General features: G+C 43.8%; 1 protein-coding gene across 3 annotated transcripts in view; it reads right to left on the bottom strand.

Moving 5' to 3' along the window:
- The window catches only part of ZNF76 (zinc finger protein 76), a 37,279-nt gene that overhangs the window by 5,302 nt on the left and 7,901 nt on the right, over nt 1-24,076 (bottom strand). The window contains exons 2-9 of one of the 3 annotated variants that reach the window (XM_063096864.1): nt 19,256-19,414; nt 16,428-16,560; nt 10,915-11,083; nt 4,330-4,410; nt 4,139-4,216; nt 2,747-2,946; nt 596-712; nt 247-322 (exon numbers count right to left, since the gene is read on the bottom strand). In XM_063096864.1, coding sequence (XP_062952934.1) covers nt 247-322; nt 596-712; nt 2,747-2,946; nt 4,139-4,216; nt 4,330-4,410; nt 10,915-10,987 — 625 coding nt within the window. In that variant the 5' untranslated portion in view covers nt 10,988-11,083; nt 16,428-16,560; nt 19,256-19,414. The remainder of the gene's footprint in view (nt 1-246; nt 323-595; nt 713-2,746; nt 2,947-4,138; nt 4,217-4,329; nt 4,411-10,914; nt 11,084-16,427; nt 16,561-19,255; nt 19,415-24,076) is intronic. The other 2 variants (XM_063096865.1, XM_063096866.1) reach the window with 2 other exon arrangements.

Here is a 24,076-nt window from a genome sequence, read left to right as displayed (position 1 = left end):
CTGGTATGGGGATCCGAACCCATGATTTTGGTATTATAAGGCTGTGCTCTAACCACCTGAGCTAACCAGCCAGTCCCCCTTTCACTTCTGTAACAGGGTTTCCTCCAGGGAGGGCACCCTGCAAGTCAGAGCACTTTAACAGTAGTTTCTCCAAGGAGGCAGCCTAGTATTGGGTTCCCTTCAGGGAGGTCCCAAAGCTGATTCCTCAACTGGAAGTGGTCCATCTTGGATCTTCAGGTAGATTACCTGTGGCAAAGGCCTTCCCGCAGCTGGGGAAGTCACACCTGTATGGACGGTCACCCGTATGAGCTCGTTCATGCACCTGGGAGGAAAAGCAATCACATAATTCAGAGATAAGAGTATGACCGTGGCTCCTTGGTTGGTTCTCTGCACGGCCCTGATTCTCTTCCCTCCTGCACTGTTCACGTGTGTTAAAGCCCCCTGTGCTGACACTTCTGTACACTCATATCTTCCTCCCTCCAGCAGGTAATGCACAACTTGAGGGCAGTGACCAGTTCCAATGAAAGTGGAAAAGTAGAACTACAGCCTGGAAGAGAAGATGGCAGAACTGAAAGCTGTCTGCCAGCCACCTTACCTTTAAGTGATGAGCAGTAGTGTAGAGGCGCCCACAGCCCTTGTAGCCGCAGCGGAATGCTCTGTCTCCAACCTGCTGCCCTTTGCCATTATGGGGAGCCTGGCTGTCATGCAGAACCTGAGGAAAAAATCTAGGGGTCCCTATATGTATTCTGCCCAATGAAGGGAGGGCAGGGGTGGGATACCCCTGGCAGCTTAAAACCCAATAAACAGAGCTAAGCTTGCCACAGGCCTCTGAAGCAAAAGGACATATCCAGACAGACAGGGAACATGCTGTGTTGGGGCACACTGCAGAAGAAATTGGGCGGGCATGTAGAGTGACCACCCATCTCTGATGAATAGAGGGAGGACTAACTGTCACAGGGGCTGGAGGGAGGGAGGTTATCTGAATGGCCACACTTGAGGCTAAGTCCCAGAAACTCCCCTTTTAATCACATACCTAGGGAGTTGCAACTCTTGACCCCTCCCATCAGAGGATGGGAGAGGCCCCCTGCCTCCCAGTGGGAAACCTGTGCTCAGAAGGGACATTAGCAAGGGCACTTGATGAGCTCACTCAGGTTCCCGTGGCAGGGCACGGGGCCCAGAGTGCAGTGGCCATGACCAGAAGCACCTAGGGGAGGGGGACTGCAGGTCCCCCTAGAAGTCTCAGCTCTAAACACAGCACCTGATGTTGCTAAAGCCACCCATCTCACACCAGCCTCTGGCCACAGGGAGCCTTCACTGCTCTTGTGCTTTCCTGGGCAGGGTCCTGGTAGAACTTTCCCTTAGTCTTTCTTTCTGGGAGGCTGCAGGATCACACTTTGGTCTTTCGGGGAGCTCCTGAAACAGAACTCTGGAAGTCATGGTGAGCAGGGGACAAAAGGATAAGGCCAAATTCACAGCAAGGTCTATCTAGTCAGGCTCCAGATCAAGGGGTCGAGCAGCTAACAAAGTTTCATGGACACTTAAGCAGCTGGATGGTACAAGAGAGGGTTACAGGTGGCCGGGCCTGCTTGACGGGCTAACCCATTTGGGAGCTCAAATTTCATTCCCATGTCTCATTACCACCCTGGGTAATCGAGGAATCAAGGAACATCAGGGTTAGAAGTGACCTCTAAGATCATCTGGTCCCATCATATTGTATTTGAGAGGAATAAGTTGAGGCCTAGGAGGGGAGTAACTCACCCAAGATTGGACTAGGTAGCAGCAGATCTCAGGGCTCGTGATTTAAATAAAGCCCAGTTCTCTTTCCACCAGCAGCAAGTCTCAAATTTGGTCTCTAAAATACGCCTTGGGGAATAGAGGTGGGAGTGGGCATAGCCCAATGTGGCCTACTATAAAGTTTTGAGTATCATTTTGAAAAGACATGATTTCCTCTTTTCCTCTACCATACAGCCACACTAGTTTTATTATAAAAACAACTCCTCCCCAATCCTTGGGTACAACTGGTACTTCGGGAAGCTTTGTCACATCCACCCTGAGGTTCTGCAGTCCAGTCTAGAGAAGGAGCACCCCAATTTGGAAAGCTCATAGATTTCTGTACCCTTGTTTCCCCTGCAGGCAGGACCACAGTTCCAGGAGAGAGAACTTGGACTAACTGATGTTTGGAGAGCCAGGACCCTTCTCTTTAGCTGAGCTACTGTGTGGGCCTTGTGTTCCAAGAATTCCAGCTGCTCTGTTGCACATTCCCTCGTCATTGCCCACTGAGGTTATTTTCCCAAATGACTAAATGAGTTGCAGAGAAGAAATAAATACAAGAGCATGTGACCTCAGTGGATTGGAAAACTAATAAAAGTCATTGGCAAGGGATTTCCCAGATAGCACAGAGGATTATTACAGCAGCCAAAGTGAAACTGGGCCTAACTTCCCACCATATGGATGTTACTGTTTCTTACACCAGTCTTCCTTCTGCACAGACAGCATAAACACATGAGTATAAAGAGCTGTCAGCGGCCCCAGCTAGGCTGTGATGCATGCCCTGGACGATGATATGTGAGTGATGAGTCAGGAGAGCTGGGGATGAGGGGCATAGAGAGTAGCCCAGGCCATGCCCAAGCACAAGGTTGCCCTTGTCCTTTGGAGAGGTGAAGTTCTGACAAGGCCAAGAGGTGTTGGACAGGAGAGGCCCCGCTGTCCAGAGAGTAACGGACAATGTCAGGCTCTGTGTGCTCACCTTGCTGGCATACTGCTCCAGGGCCACCACTGTGTCTGCACTGAAGCCTTCGTCGTCCTCTGCTGCCAGGTCCTCCAAGCCCACCTCTGTCTGCACAGCCAGGATGGTGTTGTCCGACGACACAGCCATGGGGTGGTGAATGTAGGCAGTGGAGCCATCTTCCAGCTGGACAGCTTCCAGGGCAGTAGGGTCATAGCCCTCTGCAGGGAACACATGGTTAGCCCTGATGCTGCACGAGGGGAAGAGATAAGCTGGGACTCTGGTTTTAAGTTAATGAGAGGTACATACACCAAGGAGGGTTTCAGTATCAAGTTTCTCTCAGCCCATCACTTTGGTCATCACTCTTGCTGGCCCTCCTTCTGGGGCTGCCTCTCCTAAGATGCACTGATTGGGAACTCACAAGCTCCTTGAGGAACTGAAAGGGGACCATCATCACCTTGGCCTAGATGACCACAAGAGCCTCCTAACCAGTCACCCTTCGCCCCTCTAGTTCCCTCCAGGCAGCACAGCATCCAGACGGATCTTTGCAGAACACAAATGTGATTGTGTCACCTAACTACCTAAACAGTTTAAACACTTTCCACTGGTTTTAGGATAAAATTCAAAATCCTTAACCTGACACTCAAGCCCTGTGCACACTGGCCCTGCCTCTCTCTTTGGCTTCATCTTACCCATTCCGCCCTCACTCCCAGCACTCTGGCTTTTAGCAATTCCTGGCACATGCCATTCCTTCTTCCCCCCAGCTCTAGGCCTGCACATGCTGTTCCTTCTGTCAGGAGCACTAACCCTCCCAGCCAGCCCCTTTCCCCTAGCTAAGTCCACCTTATCCTTCAGCTCTCCCTGGGCCCCCAATCTGTAACAATCAGTTCATTGGTGATAGCTTGTTTCACTTCTATTTCCTCCACTAGACACTAGGAAAGCAGGGACTGTGTCTTACTTTATGTTCTCTGGTAAACTCCACACCTAGCACAGTGACTGGCATGCAGTAGTTGTTCAAGAAACTACTTGTAGAAGGAATGTCATTATTCTTCAGTATCTTAGGAACTTCATTTTTAAATATTGGTAAGTTTTTTCTCCCAGTCTTGGATGATGTCCTTGGGTCCTATTTAAAGCCCTAAGATTACTCTGTGGATGTGCTTGAGCCAAAGGGACCATCAAGGCCCATGCTACTGACCTCCAAGGCTCAGCCACCTGGGGGCAGAAACAGCTGTTCCTGTGGTTTGCACCAGGGAAAGTGGGCAAGACTGCTCATGCAGATGAGCACATATGTACCTTGGGGATGACAGCTCCTATATCCATACCCCAGCCCACACAGTGTGCCATTCCATCCCCTAACTTCTGCCAGTTCTGCCTCCCCTCCTTCACCACTAGTCATAATGATGGTGACCTTACCTTTGGGTGTGTGATGTATGTAGGCCATGCTTCCATCTTCCAGCTGTACAGGCTGCCCATCCTCAAAGGAGAGAGATTCTGTAATGAGAGCAATGCCTGCCTTTCTCTGGAGCTCAGTGCAATGGAGCAGTCCCTTGGTGGGGGCAGCCAGGCCTCTCTCCACTGGCAGGGGTGTGTTGGGGTGCCCTCACCTTTCTGTACCATCACTTGGTGAATGTATGCGGTGGTCCCATCCTCGAGCTGGATTACTTGCCCTTCAAGCAGCTTCTCTCCTGTGCAGGTGGAAGCAGAGAGAAATGGGCCAGGCTCAAAAGAGGACTAAGAGACATGCTACAGATTGAACTTTATCTTTCCAAAGTTTAATATGTTGGAGGCTTAGTCACCCCTATGACAGTGTTAAGAAGGTGGGAAGTACTATCGTGCTAGTCGAAAGGTGGGGCTGTGGAGAGGTAATTGGACTATAAGGACTGTGCCCTGGTGAATGGATTAATCCTCTGATGCTTTAATGGTGGAAATGGGAGTGGTGAAGAGTGCATGAGAAGCTCGCTCTCTCTCTGCTCAGCCATCTGCCATGTGACACTCTGCATTGCTGTCACTGCCCACCAAGAAGGCCCTCACCAGATGTGTTCCCTGGACTTTGGACTTCCCAGCCTCTGAAACAGTAAGCAATAAATATTGTTTCTTTATAAATTACCCAGTTTCAGGTATTTCTGTTATAAGCAACAGAAGCAGACTAATACAGAAAATTGACACCAGAAAGTGGGTTGTTTCTTATAAAAAATACTTGAAACTGTAGAAGTGGCTTTGGAACTGGGTATTGAGCAGAGGCTGGAAGAATTTGGAGGAACAGGCTAGGAAAAGCCTAAATGCTGGTGAGGAGAGAGTGTAGAATGTTTTAGAGACTGGTTAAATCACAGTAATCAGAATGCTTATAGAAATATGGACTATAAAGACCATTCTAAGGAGGTCTCAGAAATAAAAAGTGGATTATTGGAAACGGGCAAAGAACAACCTTCCTATGAACTTGCAAGCACTTTGGCTGCACTGTATCCATGCCCTAGTACTTTGTGGTTGGTGGGACTTAAATAAACCAGAATATTTGGCAGAAGAAATTTCTAAGCAGCAAAGCATTCAAACAGCTGCATGGCTTGGGCCGACCCCATGGTGGTGCACTTGGGAGAGTGCGGCGCTGGGAGCGCAGCGACGCTTCCGCCGCGGGTTTGGATCCTATATAGGAATGGCCGGTGCACTCACTGGCTGAGTGCCGGTCACGAAAATGACAAATAAAATAAAATAAAATAAAATAAAATGAAATATTAAAAAAGCAAAACAAAAAAAACCCCAGCTGCATGGCTACTTGTAACAGATTATGCTCAGTTATGGCAGCAAAGGCATGATGTAAAGCTGGAATTTACCATTAAAAGGGAAGCAGAGTGTAGAGATTTGGAAAATTTGCAGCCTGGCCATGTGGTAGAGAATGAAAGAGCATTTTCAGGAGAAAAATCAAGGGTGCAGAGGAAGGACTGGTTGCTAAAGATATTAGCATGGCTCCAAGGCAACCAGGAGCTAATAGCTAAAAGAAAAGGAGAAAGGTCTGAAGGCATTTCACAAGTTTTCCAGACCACCATCCCATCACAGGCCCAGAGGCCTAGTGACAAAGGATGGTTTTGGGGGAAGGCCAGAGGTGTCTTCCATGTGCTCACTGCCCAGGGCCATCTTGGGAGGCTGCTTTCAGCACTAGCACCTTGGCTGCTCAGTTGTAGCTAAACCAGCCCCAGGTACAGTTGGACCTGCAGCTTCAGAGGATACAAGCTGGAAGTTTGGCAGCGTCCATGTGGTTTTAAGGCTGCGAGCTCACAGAAGGCCAGAGCTATGGAGGCTTGGGGTTCTCCATCTTGATTTCAAAGGATGTATGAAAAAGCCTGGGGACCCAGGAAGAAATCTGTCATGGGGGTGGTATCACTGCATGCAACTTTTGCTAGAGCAATGCCTAGTGGAAATGTGGGGTCAGAGTTGCAGCAGAAAACCCCCACCAGTGCTATCCCTAGTGCAGCTGTGAGAGCAGGACTGCCATGGAGATCCCAGAACTGTAGAGCTACCAGTGTGCAACACCAGCCTGGGAGAGTTAAAGCATGGCCAGAGATCAGGAAAGCCATAGCAGTGGAGCTGCCTGAGGACTTGGGGGCCCAATCCCCACATCAGTGTGCAGAGGACTTTGAATATAGAGTCAAGGTACATGATTTGCCAGCTGTAAGATTTAATGCCTGCCCTGCTGGGTTTGTTTAGGACCTGTTACCCCTTTCTTTTGGCCTATTTCTCCCTTTTGGAACAGGAATATGTACCTTATATTTGTCCCACCACTGTATCTTGGAAGTAGATAATTTGTTTTGATTTCACAGATTGGACTCTGGACTTTTGAGTCAAAACAAATCAAGACTTCAGGGATGAAATGAATGTATTTGTATGTGAAAAGGACATGAATTTTAGGGGCTGAGGTGGAATGCTATGGACTGAATTGTGTCCCCCCAAAGTTTAATGTATTGGAAGGTTCATCCCTACTGTGACAGTGGTAAAAGGGTGGGAAATCCTATTGTAGTAGTTGAAAGGTGGGGCCTTGGAGGGGTGACTGGATTGCAAAGACTGTGCCCTGGTGAATTGATTAATCCATTGATGGTTTAATGGTGGTCATGGGTGTGGTTCTGAAGGCTTTAAAAGGAGAGCACGTGAGAAGTTCACTCTCTCTCCTCAGCCATCTGCCATGTGACACTCTGTCACCACCCACCAAAGGCCCTCACCAGATGCGTTCCCTGGACATTGGACTTCCCAGACTCCAAAACTATAAGCAATAAATATTCTTTCTTTACAAATTACCCAGTTTCAGTTATTTCTGTTATAAGCAACAGAAACGAACTAATACAAGACACTTACCTGTTTGTAGGAGAGGCCTATTTGAGTCCCTGCAGGTTTAAGCATGGGTAACATTCTCTGTGTTCCCTCACTCCCTGCCTTCCTAGGCCTGGGCCTTGAGGCACCGAGGATGAAAACATCCTGCCATGCAGGACCCTATATTCCTAACAGATTCCCTTCCTATCACTCACAGGAGGAGGAACTTCACTTATTATTCTATCCATGCCTGGCAAAGTGGGGACTCCCAACTTCATAGTATGTTGCTGAGATTGAACTAAATGGAGACTAAAAGATGTCCCAAAACCTAGAAAAACAACAATGGGTCAAAATTCAGATATAGCTCAAACTAACAAAATCAAAATATATTCCCCTGTCTCTCACTATGGCAGAGTGCCAAGACTCATAGCATAGTGGTTAAAAATGACAGACTCTGGAACCAGCCAAGCCTTCTGAGTTTGAAAGCCAGCTCTACCTCTCAATAGCTGTGTGACCTTGGAACTTATTTAACCTCTCTGTGCCTCAGTTTCCTCTTCTGAAATGGAGATTAAAAACTGTGTCTTCCTCATAGGGTTGCTGTGAAGATTAAATAATTTAATGAATATTAAACACTGGGAACACAGTTGGCTAGAGTATGGTGTTATAAAATCAAAGTCAAGGGTTCAGATCCCTGTACTGGCCAGCTGCCAAAAAAAAAAAAGCCCAATAGGGAGCTATGTATGTGTCCATCTAGGTCTTGTTCTACTGCCACTATTAATGTGTCCTTCTAGGTCTTGTTCTACTGCCACTGTTGAGTAATATTTCCTTCAGTGATCTCTGATACTTTCAATTTTCCAATAAAAACTGACTCACCTAAGGCAACACAGGCAGTGTAAAAATTAAAAAGACTCTAGATTTCCTAAGATATTACTCTTCCTTTACCTTACTGGAAAACACTTCTAAAAGGCTCTTAAAATTAGAATTAGATGGTCCCTCCCTATGTCCAGTGAGTCTGAGAGGAGGAGGAAGGAAGAAAGGAAGGGAGAAAGGAAAGGAGAGGGAGATTGAAGAATTAATGACAATTGATTTGTTTTTTCCTTTTTTTAGAAGTTTCAGGCTTAGGAATTTGATCTCTTATGATGTGGGAAAAGGACCAGGCAGCCACTTCCAGCTTAGCTCTCTGCTGATATCTCCCCTTTAGAGGAATCTCCAAACTTGTCCCCAAACTGAGTCTTCTGGGGTCAGTAACTAACAGTCCTACAACCCAGCCAAAGGCAGGTGAGGTGGTGACAAAGGTAAGAAGTAGGAAAGGCAGCTGAGATGAAGGGAGAGGGACCCATTCTCTTCCATCCCACCCGGAGAGCACTAGGCTACCCTCAGTTTAACAGTTTATCTGTCCTGACAAGGGCACGAGTACTAGTGGTTCTGAAAGCATCCAGCAGAGCTACTGCTAGCAGAGTGGGTATTGCTTCAAGGCAGAAAACAGTACGTTGAGAAGAGTTGTTTGAGGAAAAATTTTAACTTATAATTTCCTCTAACAACTGAGACTACAATGGGGAGAGGCAGGTGGGGAGAAAAGCTGACTGATGGGGGTGCTGTAGCCCACTATAGAGAGGTGACACAGGTCCCTGTTTGCCTAGGACAGCCCCAGCTCATTTATTAATGGCACACTCATCCACTCTCAAAAGAGTCAGGTTTGAATGATACATTTCATGCTCACCCTAATTACAGATGAGTCTGATAAAATTTTAGGCTGCCTGCTGGCTAAGCTGGGCCCAGACAGAGATGCCTTCTGAAAGAGATGAAAGTGCCACAGTCAAAAGTTTCAGAGGGTTCAGATCCCCATACTGGCCTGCAGTACCCGCTTCCCCCCACATAAAAAAAAGCTTCGGAGGAGCCTTTCAGGACACTGTGGTTTTAGTCCCTGAAGGCTAGCTGTACCCTAAGGAGTGGAAATCTGTTGTGAGTGTGTGTGTGTGTGTGTGTGTGTGTGTGTGTGTGCGTGTAAGCACACACTATAATATTATAGAGAAGGCAGAGAACAGAGTCAGAAAGAGTGACAAGAGAAAGACTTAAAAGAGGCAGAGAGACCAAGACATAAGAAGGGAAGATATAGAAAAAGAATGGCCTTCTCAGGCCAGTTGTGGTCACTTGCTTTTTATTCATTCATTCAACCATTCATTCTCAGTGGAAGACTGAGGCACAGGAACTAACTGGATCCAAGGAGTAAATATAGCCCTACTTAAAGCTCCTAAGTTCTTCCATCCCACTGAGAAGGCACCAGAGGGGCAAGATCCATGGTGGGAATTCTGTAAACAGAGGGTTTAAGGCTTCAAAAGTATTCTACAAAAGTTTCATTCTCAAGAGAACGAAACCAGTGAGAATCCACACATCAAAGACAGCTCTTGACAAGAAACCTTTCCAGAAGGCACCCCCACACACTGCTGTACGGAAAGATCTTACTGATGAGATTTAGGGGCCTCTTTAGTTGTCATCAGAAAACAATTTAAAACGAAATCAATAAACAACTTATCTGTAAACTTAGGAACAGAAAAATATTTTGACAATGCATCGAAATGAAAGAGGACAATGTTGCAATGCTAATACAGTCATGAGGATGGTGTCACTTAAGCAGTCTAGAAAAGGCCAAATGAAGAGTAGGAATGAGGCAGTGCTTGCCCAGTGCTGTCCAAGGAAGATGCAAATGCCATCTGGCATGCCTGAGAATGCTGGCAAGAAAGGAGGAGTGTCCCTGGCCTGCAGACTTGCCCTCAACAACACTCTCTTCTTTTTTTTTAAAGATGACCGGTAAGGTGATCTTAACCCTTGGCTTGGTGTTGTCAGCACCACGCTCAGCCAGTGAGCGAACCGGCCATCCCTACATAGGATCCGAACCTGTGGCCTTGGTGTTATCAGCACTGCACTTTCCTGAGTGAGCCATGGGCCAGCCCTAAGAACATTCTCTTCTGAATCCACATCTACCTTGCTTGATTTAAGTTCCTTGAGAGTGGGGGTAGGGTTGCAAGATAACATACAGAATGTCCAGGTAAATATGAATTTCAGATCAATGAAATCTTTTTAGTACTTAGTGTTATTATTTTAGTATTTTTTAGTATTTAATCCCATGTTTATACATGTCTTTCCCATGCAATATATATTTTATTCATTTCGGGGCTGGCTGGACAGCACAGGGATTGAATCCTGGACCTTGGTGTTATAAGCACCATGCTTTAATGAACTGAACTAACCGGCCAGCTCTTATCCCATGCAATATTTGGGACATAGCTACACTAAAAATTATTTGTCATTTATCTGCAATTCAAATCTACCTGTGTGCCCTGTATTTTTATATCTGGCAACCCCTAGTGGGGAGTAAGGCATGAGATCTCTGTTTGGGTGTCCACCTCTGAACCTAGAAGAGTATCTTGTACATGGTAGATGCTCAGTAGATAGAGTGCCTAAACTTGAATTAAGATGATGAACTGCTTGTAAAAAGCACTGACAAGAGAAAGATTTAAACAGGGAGTCAGAAACGGAACAGGGAATATGTGAAAAGCAGGAAGTCATAACTTGCATTGTGCTCATCCATTACAGAAATATTTATGAACTATGCACTACATGTAAGGAACTCTGCTTTTGAGAAGTCTTGGCTCCTAAAGCTAGGGTTGTGTGATCTTTTTAGCTTGTACTTTATTTTAAAGAGGTAGCGTTTTATTTGAAAGAGTTCCCTTCTCATCAAGCATCACATGAGATTCTCATGCACAGCAAGTTGTGTTGGTGGGCAGGAATGAGCAGGTAGGAGGGCAGGGTGGTGGTGAGACTCTTAAAAGAGGACACTCCTTTCCAGAGGCTAAGGGACAGAGCAGGATTCTGAGGTCCCCATAAATACTCACCTTTGACAGCTTGCTGGACATAGGCTGTCGTCCCATCACTGAGGGTCACCGTCTGTAGCCCCAAGCTTTCCATGGCAAACTGCTGCTCATGCACTCAGACATGAAGCTGGTTTCTGGCCAGAACCAAGAGCCACGGCTGAGGTCAGAAATTTCCTTCTGGGTCACAAATCTGAGAAAATGGACAGTGTCACATTATGAGTTGCATAGCTTCCTCCCACTGCAAGGACATGCAGGGAAGGAGGCCAGCCAAGAAGAAAGAGACACATTCTTCAAAGTAGAGAACTGTTAGTTTTTATGAAAAGGTCTTAAAATATCTAGGAATTCTAAAAGTTGAGCACAGAAGAGAAGCATGGCAGTCAAACTGGTTATAAAATAAGAATTTACTGATCAAAATCTACTTGTAAACCTGCTCCCTTTAGAAGGGAGCCCCATTGAAGGCAGGCAGCCAACCCCACTGCTGCTGGTTTTCTCTGCCCATCCCAACATCTCTCCCGTGCTCAGACCCAAACATCCGCTGGCCCTGCTGACTATCCTCAGGGAACACCCCACAGGCATCACAAATGAAACAAGTCCCCAACAGAATTTGCAATGTCCCCCTATCCAGACCTGTTCTACTTCTAGTATCCCCTATCCCAGGGATGGCACCTCCATCCATCCAGAATTGGTGAGGCCATCCTTGAGTTCTCCTTCCTCCTCAAAAATCCAGGTACCCATTTCAGGCAAGTATCACCTCTCACCTCTTGACTACTGTAAGAGCCTCATAATTTATGTCCTCAGATAAACTCTTGCCTGTAACCAATTCATTTTCAAACATGCTGGGGGAGAAAAAGTACAAACCTAAATATACCGTTTCCTTGACCAAAACTTTTCAATAGCTTCCTTGCCCTCAGAGTCCACTATGCAGCCAAGGCTGGGTCCTGTTGTAAATTCCTGCAGACTTGGGCACCATCTCTTCCTAGCACTCAAACCCCTGGGCTCACCTGTTTTAGTACTTATCTCTATCTGTTTAATGTTCATTACCTACACAAGACTTTGGGCTCCAGTATGGTTTCTGGTTCATAGTGGTTCCTCCAGTACCTTATACTGTGGGCTCTCCACAGATCCTCTTGGAGTGACTCAAGGGGTCATTCTGTGTGAGGTGGGAAGATCCGAGTTTCCTGCTGGCAGGACTTCCTCTGTATCAACCAAGGTGTGAAGCCTACTCTTGCTGTAGACCCCACTTGTGAGGCCTGCAGGAAACCCAGAGCATCTGCTCTCACTCTCTCTCTCTTAATCTCAGTGGTTAAGATTCTTTTTGCCACCCATCCACAGAATTCTCCTTGACTTGGAATGTGGCCTACTTTATTCTCATGACCTACCAGCTAACATCCTCGATTGGTGCTACCCAAACTGTTTTCATGTTGGCACCCAAAGAGAAGGATATTTGTATGTCATTGCAGATGCTGCTGCTTAAAGCCAAAGTGACCAGTTGGGGCTTTGGCAACACTAAGGGTTTAGTGGATCCACATCTTGGCATAACTACAGCCCATATGCAACACCCCAGGATTGGCATCCCAACTAGAATTATTCATTCATTCTGTCCAAAAACATTTACTGAATGGGTTAAGCTCCAAAGATAGCAACACTACTACTACTAACAGTGAATACTATAGAGTTAACCACATACTAGGAATATTAACTCATGTAATTCTCACAACAACCCTATAATTAAATACTACTATTATCTTCATTTTACAGCTGAGGGAATTGAGGCCCAAGACATTAAGTAACTTATTCAAGGTTGCACAGCTAATAATTGGGAGAGGAGGATTTGAACCTAGGCCACCTGATCCAGAATGTGCTCTTAAGTACTCTACTATGCTTCCAAGCACAGAGGTTCCTAAAGCTGGAGAATTTATGAACCCTGAAGTACCCCAAAATATTTTTTAGGTGTGTGAGCCTATGCATTTTTCTGAAGAAAGGGGAGTACAAGGCTGTCATCCAGAGCCTTACAAGGATTAAAGGTAAAGAACCACTGGTCAAGGTGGGAATTCTGATATCTGACTCATCTTCTCTGGTCTGTTAGAATCCTGGCAGTGACCCCAAAAAGGGTTCAGTGCCCTGATAACCCCGACATGGTCCCTATTTCACAAAACCTCTGGTCCTGGTCTTTCTTGGTCTGCTCCATGACCTTCAACTTTCATTCTCTTAATCAGAGAGATTCTTTTGGTAGCCTGTTTCAGTGTAAAAGCATTCTATCAGAAACAAGGACACATGACAGACCCAGGTTTAGAAACAAAGCAGACTGCTGGTTGAAAAGGGATTGCACACTTGGGAGAGCGTACTTCTGATAACACCGAGGTCAAGGGTTTGGATCCCCATACCAACCAGCCGCCATAGAAAAAAAAAAAGAAAGGGATTGTATTCGATCCCCCCACTGGCTAGCTACATTTAAAAAAAAAAAAAGAAAGAAAGAAAAAGAAAAGGGATTGCAATTGGCCTCAAATCTTTATGGCTGGGCCCTATGGATCCTGCAACAATGGTTGGTTTAATTTAGCATGTCTGCAGTCCATTGGGACTTTCCACAGAAAATCAGTGGTGTGGTTAACAGCACAGGCTCTGGAGTCAGACAGCTTGGTTTCCGATCCAGACTCTACTTCTAGAAACTGTGTAGCCTTGGGCAAGTAAATGCACCTCTCAGAGCCTGAGATATCACTTCTTAAAAAAATGATAATAATAGTGGCACCTTCACAGGTTGCTATAAAGATTAAATGAGGTCACATATGTTGGCATTTAGCACAGCGCTGGTGCATAGGAAGTATTCTAAAGATACTGACTCTGAGGAGGAGGGGAAGGAAGAAGAACCTTAAGGGAAATGGTTTTGAAGCAATCTGTATTTCTAAAACATAGCCAGGAATGGTGGCAACAGCCCCAGCCTAGAAGTCTACAGAGTTGGCTTCTAAACTTGATTCTATCTCTTATGTTTGCCTTTTTATTTGTAAAATGAAGTGTTGGCCCAGAAGACCCTAAGATCCTTCCCACTGCTTATGCTAATTATATTTATCACCTATATACCCCTTAATATGTGCCAACCACTGTTCAAAACACTTTATCTATATTAACTCTTTTAATCTTAAAAATAACCCCATGAGGGACTTCTGGTCAAGATGGCAGAATAGATGGTCCCCAGTGTCACTCTCTCCCACAAATCAACCAATTTACAACTATAAAAAAAGCAATGACAGCCAAGCTGGGGCTGCTAGAGCTCAGGGAAGAAGAGGAGAGACTAACGGAGTGCATGAAGGCAGGAGAACACACTATGAGAGAAAGAAAAAACCCCTCCAACCATTTCAAATCCCAGCTGTTTCCAGGCTGGAGATGTTGAGTGCACAGAGCAGGAGCCACAAAAGCCGTAGCTGTGCCCTTTGGATGAGTTGCTTGGAGGCGGCAGGGGAGAAGGGGGCCTTGGTGGCCTCCAGGCCAGCAATACCACTAATAGGGTTCCCATGGACCCACATAGGAGCGAGGAGCCACAGCAACTGAAAAAAAGGAGCCACTCAGAGGCTGGTGAGTCATCTCAAAGGACCAGCGCATGGCCTGTCCCATGAGAAGTGTTTGCAGCACAGGCGATGGGGGAGACGGGACCACCAGGGGAACACTGGGGCATAGCAAGGAAAGCTGATCTGCCTCCCAATCAGTGCAGGACCACTCAGAGGAGACTGGACAGGAATACAGAGTTGCATGGGGCGCAGTTTGATGAAAAGACTCAGGCCCAAACCAGTGTTTCTACACAACCCAGGTGCACCAGATTTCACTAAACCTGGAAGTACCTATAAAGTCAACCATTAAAACCTGAGTTGCACAAAAAAAAAACCTTCCCTAGGGAATCAGCAGCAAAGCAGCAATTTAGCTCAACCACAGAGCTCAAATACTGGTCCTCACAGGAAATTCCCTCATTTTAGAAGTAAGCAAAGGACAACAAATTAGTTCCAGAGCACAGTTTAAGTGGTGGGAACAGCAAATAATCCAACACAGAACTGAAATAAAAAACAAAGCATGGGAGCACATAGGCTTGATAAAGAACAGGGAGTGCACAAAGGGCAAAAGTCCTAAATGCATTTATGCAGAACCTAAGCGCTGAAAACAGCAAATAGTTTCTGCTAGATTAGTTAAGAACATTAAGGTCATCTTGTTTCTCAAGATGTTTTCCAGAGATTGCCCCATAGCCAATTTCTTTTTATTCCTTTGATAAATGACTGATTAAGTTGTTTTTTCTCTTGTATTTCCTTGTCTTTACAATAAAAGCTGAAGCAAATACCGACTTGGGGCTGCACGTTGTTTCTCCCTTCTTGAGAGAGTTGTCTTGGTGCAGCCTCTTTGGGCTCTGAGTAATCTTTGTGTCTCTGTCACACAGTGAGAAGAGACAACAAAGTACCCACAACCAGAGACAAAGTTTGATATTAACTAGTAAAGGTCTCATTTCACCAAAGAACACCTATAACATCTAGAAGGACCAGAAATCCCCTGGGCTACCAAGCCAAGGGAGGAGGGCTGGGGGCCTCAGCCATGCCCCTCAACACCTGCAACCAGTCCTGAGGGTGGGGACCTTGGGCCTCAGCCACATCCCCTCCAACACGCACAACTAGCCCAGCAATGAGCACCGAGTTGCAGCAAGAAGAGCCCTGGGTTCCTGAGCTGGGGTGGTGGGGGGCAAGGACTTTTGCCACACACCCCTGATATCTGCACCCTGCCTGGCAATGACTAAGCCACCACTGGAAGCCCCCTGGTCTCCCCTGTGGGAATGGGGGGTGTGACACAGCCTCAATCCCACCCCTCCTCTTTCCTCCTTTTTCCATCCCATCCCATTCCCTTCCCCTTTCCCCCTCCCCCTCCCTCCCAACTGCTCCATGAAATCATAGAATGTAAAAAAATAATATTAAAAAAATAATAACCCGGGCCGGCCCGTGGCTCACTCGGGAGGGTGCGGTGCCGATAACACCAAGGCCCCGGGTTCGGATCCCATTTAAAAAATAATAATAATAATAATAATAATAATAATAACCCTATGAGGAACTCTTATACACTGTTGGTGGAAATGTAACTTAGCAACCATTATGGAAAACAGTATGGAGGTTCCTCAAAAAAACTAAAAATAAAAATACCTAATGATTCAGCAATCTCACTACTAGGTATACATTCAAAGAAAGGGCAATCAGTACATCAAAGTTATCCACACTCCCATGTTTATTGCAGCACTATCCGTAACAGCCAAGATACAGAATCAACTTAAGTGTCCATCAATGTATGAATGGATAAAAAAATATGGTATATATATACAATGGAATACCATTCGGTCATAAAAAAAACCCTGCAATCTTGTCATTTTCGACAACATGAATGAGCCTGGAGGCCATCATGTGAAGTAAAATAAGCCAGGCACCAAAAGCCAAATACTGCACGTTCTCACTTATACGTGGGAGTTGAAAAAGTTAATCTCATAGAAATAGAGAGTAGAGGGCCGGCCCGTGGCTCACCTGGGAGAGTGTGGTGCTGATAACACCAAGGCTGCGGGTTCGGATCACTATATAGGGATGGCCAGTTAGCTCACTTGGGAGAGTGTGGTGCTGACAACACCAAATCAAGGGTTAAGATCCCCTTACCAGTCATCTTTAAAAAAAAAAAAAAGAAGAAATAGAGAGTAGAATAGTGGTTACCAGAGGCTGGGAAGGGTAGGGGAGAAGGTGGATAGAGAGAGCTTGGTTAATGGGCACAAAATTACAGTCAGACTCTTTACCAGCCAGCCTCCAAAAAACAAACAAAAAATTACAATTAGAAAAGAGGAATAACTTCTAGTGTCCTATAGCACAGCAGGGTGACTATAGTTAAGAATAATTTATTGTATATTTTAAAATAGCTAGAAGAGAGGATTCTGAATGTTCCCAACAGAAAGAAAAAACAAATGTTTGAGGCGATGGATATCCCAATTACTCTGATTTTATCATTACACATTTTTTACATATATCAAAATATTACATGTACACCATAAATACGTACAATGATTTTGTATCCATTTTTTAAAACAAAAAAATTAAAATTAAAAAAAAATAACTCTATGAGGAGGTAGGTATATTATCCCCACTTTACAGATGAGGTGACTGAGGCTCAGAGGTACAGTAATTTGTCCAAGGTCCCAAAGCTACTAAGTGCTGAAGTTAGGTTTCAAAGCCAGGCTGACGGCTGCAGAGTCCGTACCTTCCAATATTTGGCACACTTTTTCCTCATGCTAATCCACTGTGACCCACACACTGTCAGCACTCAAAACACTACCATCTCACCCGCTGTAACTTAAACCCAGTCCTTTCTGATCTGCCCACAGTGGAAACAGCCACATTTCCCAAAATAACCCTTCTTAGAGTCAAAGAAAACAAATCTCTACTCCTTTGCATGTTCTCGCATCCAGGCTAAATAACCCCGACTCACTCACTTTTCTTTCCTTAAGGCTCATAATATAAACTTTTAAAACAGCCCACTGTTGCTCCCTAGCCTTTCCCAATCTCTGAAACTGCCTTCCAACAAAGCCTGACTGCAGGAGGTAAGGAGGATGCTTCAAGGCTGCCAGGCATGTGCCAGTGTCCTGGTTGCCATTTTCTCTCCCATTCCTTTAATGGTTTACTCTGAATCCTCTTGTGCCGGCACCAAACTAACAACAGTGACATAAGCAGAGCCAAAGAGAGGTTTGTCACTGCCTCGGGATGGCTGTACCTGAGCATTCCTGACCATACCTGACACTTCAGATTCATAACTCCTGTGAGACTCTGAGAAAGGGTGGAGGGGTAGTAGGGAGCAGCTCTGTTTTCTCCTTGGAGGGTATAAGGTTTACCAGCTCTGCTACAACCTGAGCTGGGTATAGGGAAGAGACAGACTTGCGTGAGGGTGATGGGGAGGTGAGATAAGAATGATGACAAAAGGTCAAGACTGAAAGGGAGCACTCCTGACCTCCCCAGAACTAGCACCAAGCCCAGTTCTGTTGCACTTTTAAATGAACTTAACCCATTTGGTTCTGATGCAGGAAATAACCCTTTGGCTTCATAATACATTAATGTGTTTCTTAATGTAAAAATAAAAATTGTAATTATTGGGGAGAGATAATATTTAGAAAAACTTTTTAAAGACTTCAAATCTTTAGGTCTATCCCTCCATGAAACAAGATGCATTTAAATGGCCTCCTCAAAGCAGAAAAATAAGGGATGTGAAAGGAAATTAAAGAAGCCACAGTATTTGTGTTTCTCTACTTTGTCACGGTTGAGATCTAATCTGATCCACACCCAAGCTGGGCTGTGCTGACTACAGGCACCTGCTTGCTATTCTATCATACTCTGCCAACCAGAACTGCCTGGACATTTGGAATAAGGATTTCTGTACTCTGCCTCAGTCAGCCCAGAGGGCAACGTATTTAGAAGCCAAAAAAGAAAAAAAAAAAACCAAAATATTTGCTTGGAAAGATAAAAATGTTCAACTTTGACCAGAAAAAAAAAATGACAATTTTCACTGAGAAACTCCCTCATTTGTAAACACAGAAAACTTCTCATAGAGGACAGGGAAACATTAGTTTGAGAGGGGTGAAGGCTAACGGAGACAGTGGCAAACAAGAACCAGATTTGTAAGAGCTGCAGTTAAATAATTTAGTATTTGTTACTATAGACAAAGACCTCAACGCACACCAAAAAACCTACTGAAATGGGCTTGTTTCTGTGGGTTTCTAAACACTGAAGACAAAACAGGAAATTAGTAACAGAAACTCGCATTAACGCAACACAGAGTTAAAACATCAGCTAAGCATCTCTTTACAAAAGGCACATTGATTTTAAAAACCCAAATCACTTTTTAGTAAGGTTCCTATTTGGCTACTGCAAGTTTACAGATTTGAATTAATCATAGAAAAGGGACTAAATAGGCAAAGTGAACTATTTCTAATTGCAAAAGAGCAATGAAAATACAGACCCCATTATTACAGAATGGAATTCATTTAAATTGAAACAAATAACTCAAGGTCAAGGGTTTGGATTCCCATACTGGCCAGCTACCAAAAACAAAAACAAAAACAAAAAAAGAAAGAAAGAAAGAAAAAAGTAAAAAGAAAATTCAATTAAATGTATGCCTGAAAATTAGATTTTTATGTTATTTGTTTACTTATTTTATTTTTTTGGTGGCTGGCTGGTACAGAGATCTGAACCCTTTACCTTGCTGTTGTTAGCACCACCCTTTACCAACTAAGCCAATCAGCCAGCCCCATTTAATTGAATTTTAACACCTTAGTTTATAAACACCCAACACAGCAATCATAGCTGGGTTTCAAACTCACCTTTAGTCCATGAAAAGAAAAGTCCAGAAGAAGACCTTTTGGAAGGATTATCCCCAGGATAAGCTTTACACCAACAAGCAAATTAGCATAGATATGATGAAGTTACATCTGAATTGTTTTCTGGAATTCAGCTTGAGGTCACCACTGGCTTGAGAAGGGCTATTTGAAAATAAAATATTCCATCCACATCAGGAAGGACTGGGTCATCACAGTTTCATGTTATTTAAAAACATCACCCTGAGACAAAAAGGTTAGATTTTTATTTCATCAGTTCATCAAAATGGATCCCAATTAGGAAGAGAAGATAGTTTTGTATTTTTTTTTTTTAGTTCTGGACTTTTAAAATAAAAGAAAGTCAAGTGAAAGAAGAATTGATTAAAAAAAAGGGTCAACTGTAGGAAAAAAAATTTTTTTAAACATAAAGTATATTAAAAACACAGACACACAGAAACAGCCAAGAACAATATCAAATTCCTACTGGACAAATAGGCTACAATATGAATTTATACAAACAAAAAATACTAATAACAGTAAATAAACAATAAAAAATAGGTTCATTCTCATTTATAATTAAAGAACAAGAAAGAATAATCATGATGATATTAAACTTATCAAATCACCAAAAATCAAAGTAAAAGTATAAAATACAACAGTCAATGCTGGCAAGGCTGGGAGACAGGCACAGGCTGTCACAACCCAATTAAAAAATGGGCAAAAAAGATCCCCATACTGGCCAGCTGCAAAAAAAAAAAAAAAAAGGAGGGGAAGGGGGGCAAAAGATCTGAACAGATACCTCAACAAAGAAGATATACAGATGGCACACAAACATATGAAAAGATGCTCTACATCATGTCATTAGGAAACTGCAAATTAAAACAATGAGATGCCACTACACACCTATTAGGAGATGAAAGTCCATAACACTGACAATACCAAACGCTGGCAAGGATGTGGAATGACAGGAACTCTCATTCACTGCTGTTGGGAATGCAAAATGGTACAGCCACTTTGGAAGACAGTTTGGCAGTTTCTTACAAAGCCAAACATACCCTTACTATATAAACCACCAATCATGTGCCTTGGTATTTACCCAAATGAGTTGAAAACTTATATCCACTGAAAAACCTGCACACAAAAGTGTATAGCAGCTTTATTCAAAATAGCCAAAAATTGTAACAACCAAGACGTCCTTCAATAAACAAACTGTGATACATCCATACAATATTATTTAGTGATAAAAATAAATGAGCTATCAAACCATTAAGACATGGAGCAAACTTAAATGCATATTGCTAAGTGAAAGAAGCCAGTCTGAAAAGACGACATACTACCTGATCCCAAACATATGACTTTCTGGAGAAGGCAAAACTATTGAGACAATAAAAAGATCAGCGGTTGCCAGAGGTTCAGGGTGTGGGAGGGTAGAATGAATAGGTAGAGCACAGGGGATTTTTTTAGGGCAGTAAAACTCTTCTGTTTGATACTGTAATGACATATAGATGACATTATGCATTTGACAAAATCCACAGAATGTACAACATGAGAGTGAGCCCTAATGTAAACTATGGACTTCAGTTAATAGTAATGTATCAGTACAAGTTCATCAATGATAACAAATCTACCACACCAAAATCTAAAAACAAAAAAGTTAAAAAAATACATATATATACAACACCAATGCAAGATGTTAATAATAGGGGAAACTGAAAGTATATAGCAACTTTCTGTACTTTCTGTTCAATTTTTCTATAAAACTGCTTAAGGAATAAGGTCTATTAATTTTTTTAAAAATCCAACAATCAAACTGGCAAGGCAGAGAAACAGGCACAAGTGTGCACTGCTGACAGCACTGGAGGTTGCTCCAGGCTCTCCAGAGAACAATCTGTCAATGCTTAACCCTACTGGGAAAGGTTCTGGGTTTGAGATCTAATAACCTATCTTCGTAATTCATCCCACAAAAAGATTGCACAGAAAACAAGAGCTACTACATGACAATGCTTGTTTAAATGTTTTAGACAATAACCATGAAGACCATCTGGATTAATGGAGGAGGGTTAACAAATTAACAATAAGTGAAAAAAGACATAAGCTTGAACATTCATCCAATTTCAACTTGCATAAACCACAACTCCAGGTGAGACAAGATCAGAAGAGGCCAAAAAGAAATGAGCAGTTGTGCTAAAAGGAAGGGGTATAATAAAAAAAAAAAAGAAAAAATCACTGAAATAAAAAGATGCCAGCATTAAGCCGAGAGGCAGCTCTACAGTGTACACTATAGCTGCTCACTTGTTTTGACAGTCCCTCCCTTTTGGGATTTTCCTTTATTCTCCCCACAGCTTTCCTATTACTAACTATACCTCATCTCTCCTAGGTCTGCAAAGAAAAACATCATCTATTCCTCCTCTAATTCCTCATTCTTTCTTTTGGCGGCTGGCCAGTATGGGGATCCGTACCCTTGACCTTGGTGTTATAACACCATATTCTAACGAACTGAGATAACGGGCCAGCCCTCCTCCTCTAATTCATGCCAGCATAAATACTGAGGTGGGGAACTTTTCCCTCTAGTTTTCTTTCTTTCTCCTCTTATTATCACTAGAGTTCTAGTTACCTCTTGGATATATTTTTAAATGTGACATTCTTCAAACTGTGATGTGTTGTGTTTTGTTCATCTTGTGGAACAGAGTGTCACGGTGGGACCCCATTATTAAGTATCCTACCTTAATCTTCAGGGAAACTGTTATATTCTTTTTTTTTTTTTTTTGGCAGCGCTGGTATGGGGATCTGGACCCTTGACCTTGGTGTTATAACAATGCATTCTAACCAACTGAGCTAACCAGCCAGCCCTGTTATAGTCTTAACTCAAAGCAATGTCCATGAGGCTGTGGGGAAACAGAGTCTTACATTGTTGGTGGGAGTATACACTGGCAATATCAACCAAAATTACAAACGTACATACCATCTGACCCAGCAATTTCATATCTAGTCTATAGGTAGATACACATGTGTGAAAAATGGCACACATCCAAGGTTATTCATGGCATACCTGCATGTAATAATAGCCAAAAATTAGAAACAGCATAAATGTCTATCAATGTGGTACTTCCATACTATGTAGACATAAATAAATGAGGAAGATCCTTACATACTGACAAGGAAAGATCTCCAAAATATATGAAATAAAAATGGCAAGGTATAAAACAGTGCCTTTTGGGTGCTGCCACTGGCATAAAAACAATCTGTGGAAGGAGAGTCAAGAAATTAAACCAGGGTTGTCTGTGGAAGGATAACTGAGTGACTGGGGCACAATGACAGAAGGGTGACTTTTCACTAGATATGAGGGGTCTTTAAAAAGTTCATGGGAGGGCCGAGCCCGTGGCGCACTCGGGAGAGTGCAGCGCTGGGAGCACAGCGACGCTCCCGCCGCGGGTTCGGATCCTATATAGGAATGGCCGGTGCACTCACTGGCTGAGTGCCGGTCACGAAAAAGACAAAAAAAAAAAAAAAAAAAAAAAAAAAAGTTCATGGGAAGGGCCGAGCCCGTGGCGCACTCGGTAGAGTGCTGCTCTGGGAGCGCGGCGAGGCTCCCGCTGCGGGTTCGGATCCTATATAGGAACGTGAGTGGCGGTCACGAAAAGACGACAAAAAAAAATAAAATAAAAAGTTCATGGGAAACCAAAATAAAACAAAAAAAGGTTCATAGAAAGATTTGTATTATCTTTTAATTCTATTTTTCCACAAACTTTTTGAAGTACCCTAGTATCTTTATACTTAAAAAAATAAGCCTTGAGAAAGTATTACTGCAAAATAAATACATAAAAGAATAAAAAAAGAAAATCTAAAAGCATGGTTTGTACTCCCTTTGTTGGTTACAGGAGTATCTGTGAGTCTCTGTTCCTGAGACATGGATAGTCCAGTGCTGATAGGATGGATTCCAGACAGGTTTGCAGCAAAACCACATCTGAAAACTTAGCTTCACAATTAATGGATGCCATTCTGGGATATTATATGGAAAACTGATCAGGTTGAGCATGAGGCAAAACAAGTCTATACAGGGTCTGACGACATTCTGGCTCTGACATGTGTGTTCCCAGCCTGGCTACAAGTGTGGTATGGCTAAGTGGTGGTCTAAGCAGGGACTACCTCTCTTGCTCACTGTTCCATGTGGCCCCAGGACAGTACTTCTGAGGTTAAGAGGATAATCTCAGACAGAGAAAATAACTCTGGTCTCAGGTAGCCTTGCCAAATCCCCTGCATCTAAGTCTCAGGTCAGTTCTACAATCTCAAAGAGCCCCCAGTTTTGTTTGTTTTGTGGCTGGTAAAAGGATCTGAACCCTTGACCTTGGGGTTATCAGCACTACAATCTAACCCAGTGAGCTAACTGGCCATCCCAGTTCTTAACTATATGGGTCTCATGCTTTTCAACCATCCTAAAGCAGCAGGGACTTGCAACAAATGAACAGTTAGTTACACAATGAGATATAGTGCCTGGCTAACAAGTTATATCTGGGCTTCTCAGAGATGAACAATTCACTGGAGAACAACCACTGGGGGAGTGTGAAACAAGAGGTACTAAAACCATTCTGACCTCTGGTTGGTGATAGTAACATACCATGAAGCTTTGAATGGTCTATCCAACATCTCTGATTCTGAACTGTAAGTGAGGAGCCTGAATAGGCCTATATTTCTACCAGTAAAGCAGATGATGGCATAGGTTTTGGGAAACCCTCACATTTCTAAACCTTGATTGACAGCTGCCAGAGCAAGAGGCATTTGTAGTTTGTCAGGAGCTTTAGAAAACAGCACCTGAGGCAGGTTAAGGCC

This window comes from Cynocephalus volans, chromosome 5 (assembly GCF_027409185.1).
Source record: "Cynocephalus volans isolate mCynVol1 chromosome 5, mCynVol1.pri, whole genome shotgun sequence".
In the NCBI taxonomy this organism is placed as follows: domain Eukaryota; kingdom Metazoa; phylum Chordata; class Mammalia; order Dermoptera; family Cynocephalidae; genus Cynocephalus; species Cynocephalus volans.
The sequence above is the reverse complement of the archived record's forward strand: the minus strand, read 5'-3'. Positions and strand labels throughout refer to the sequence as shown.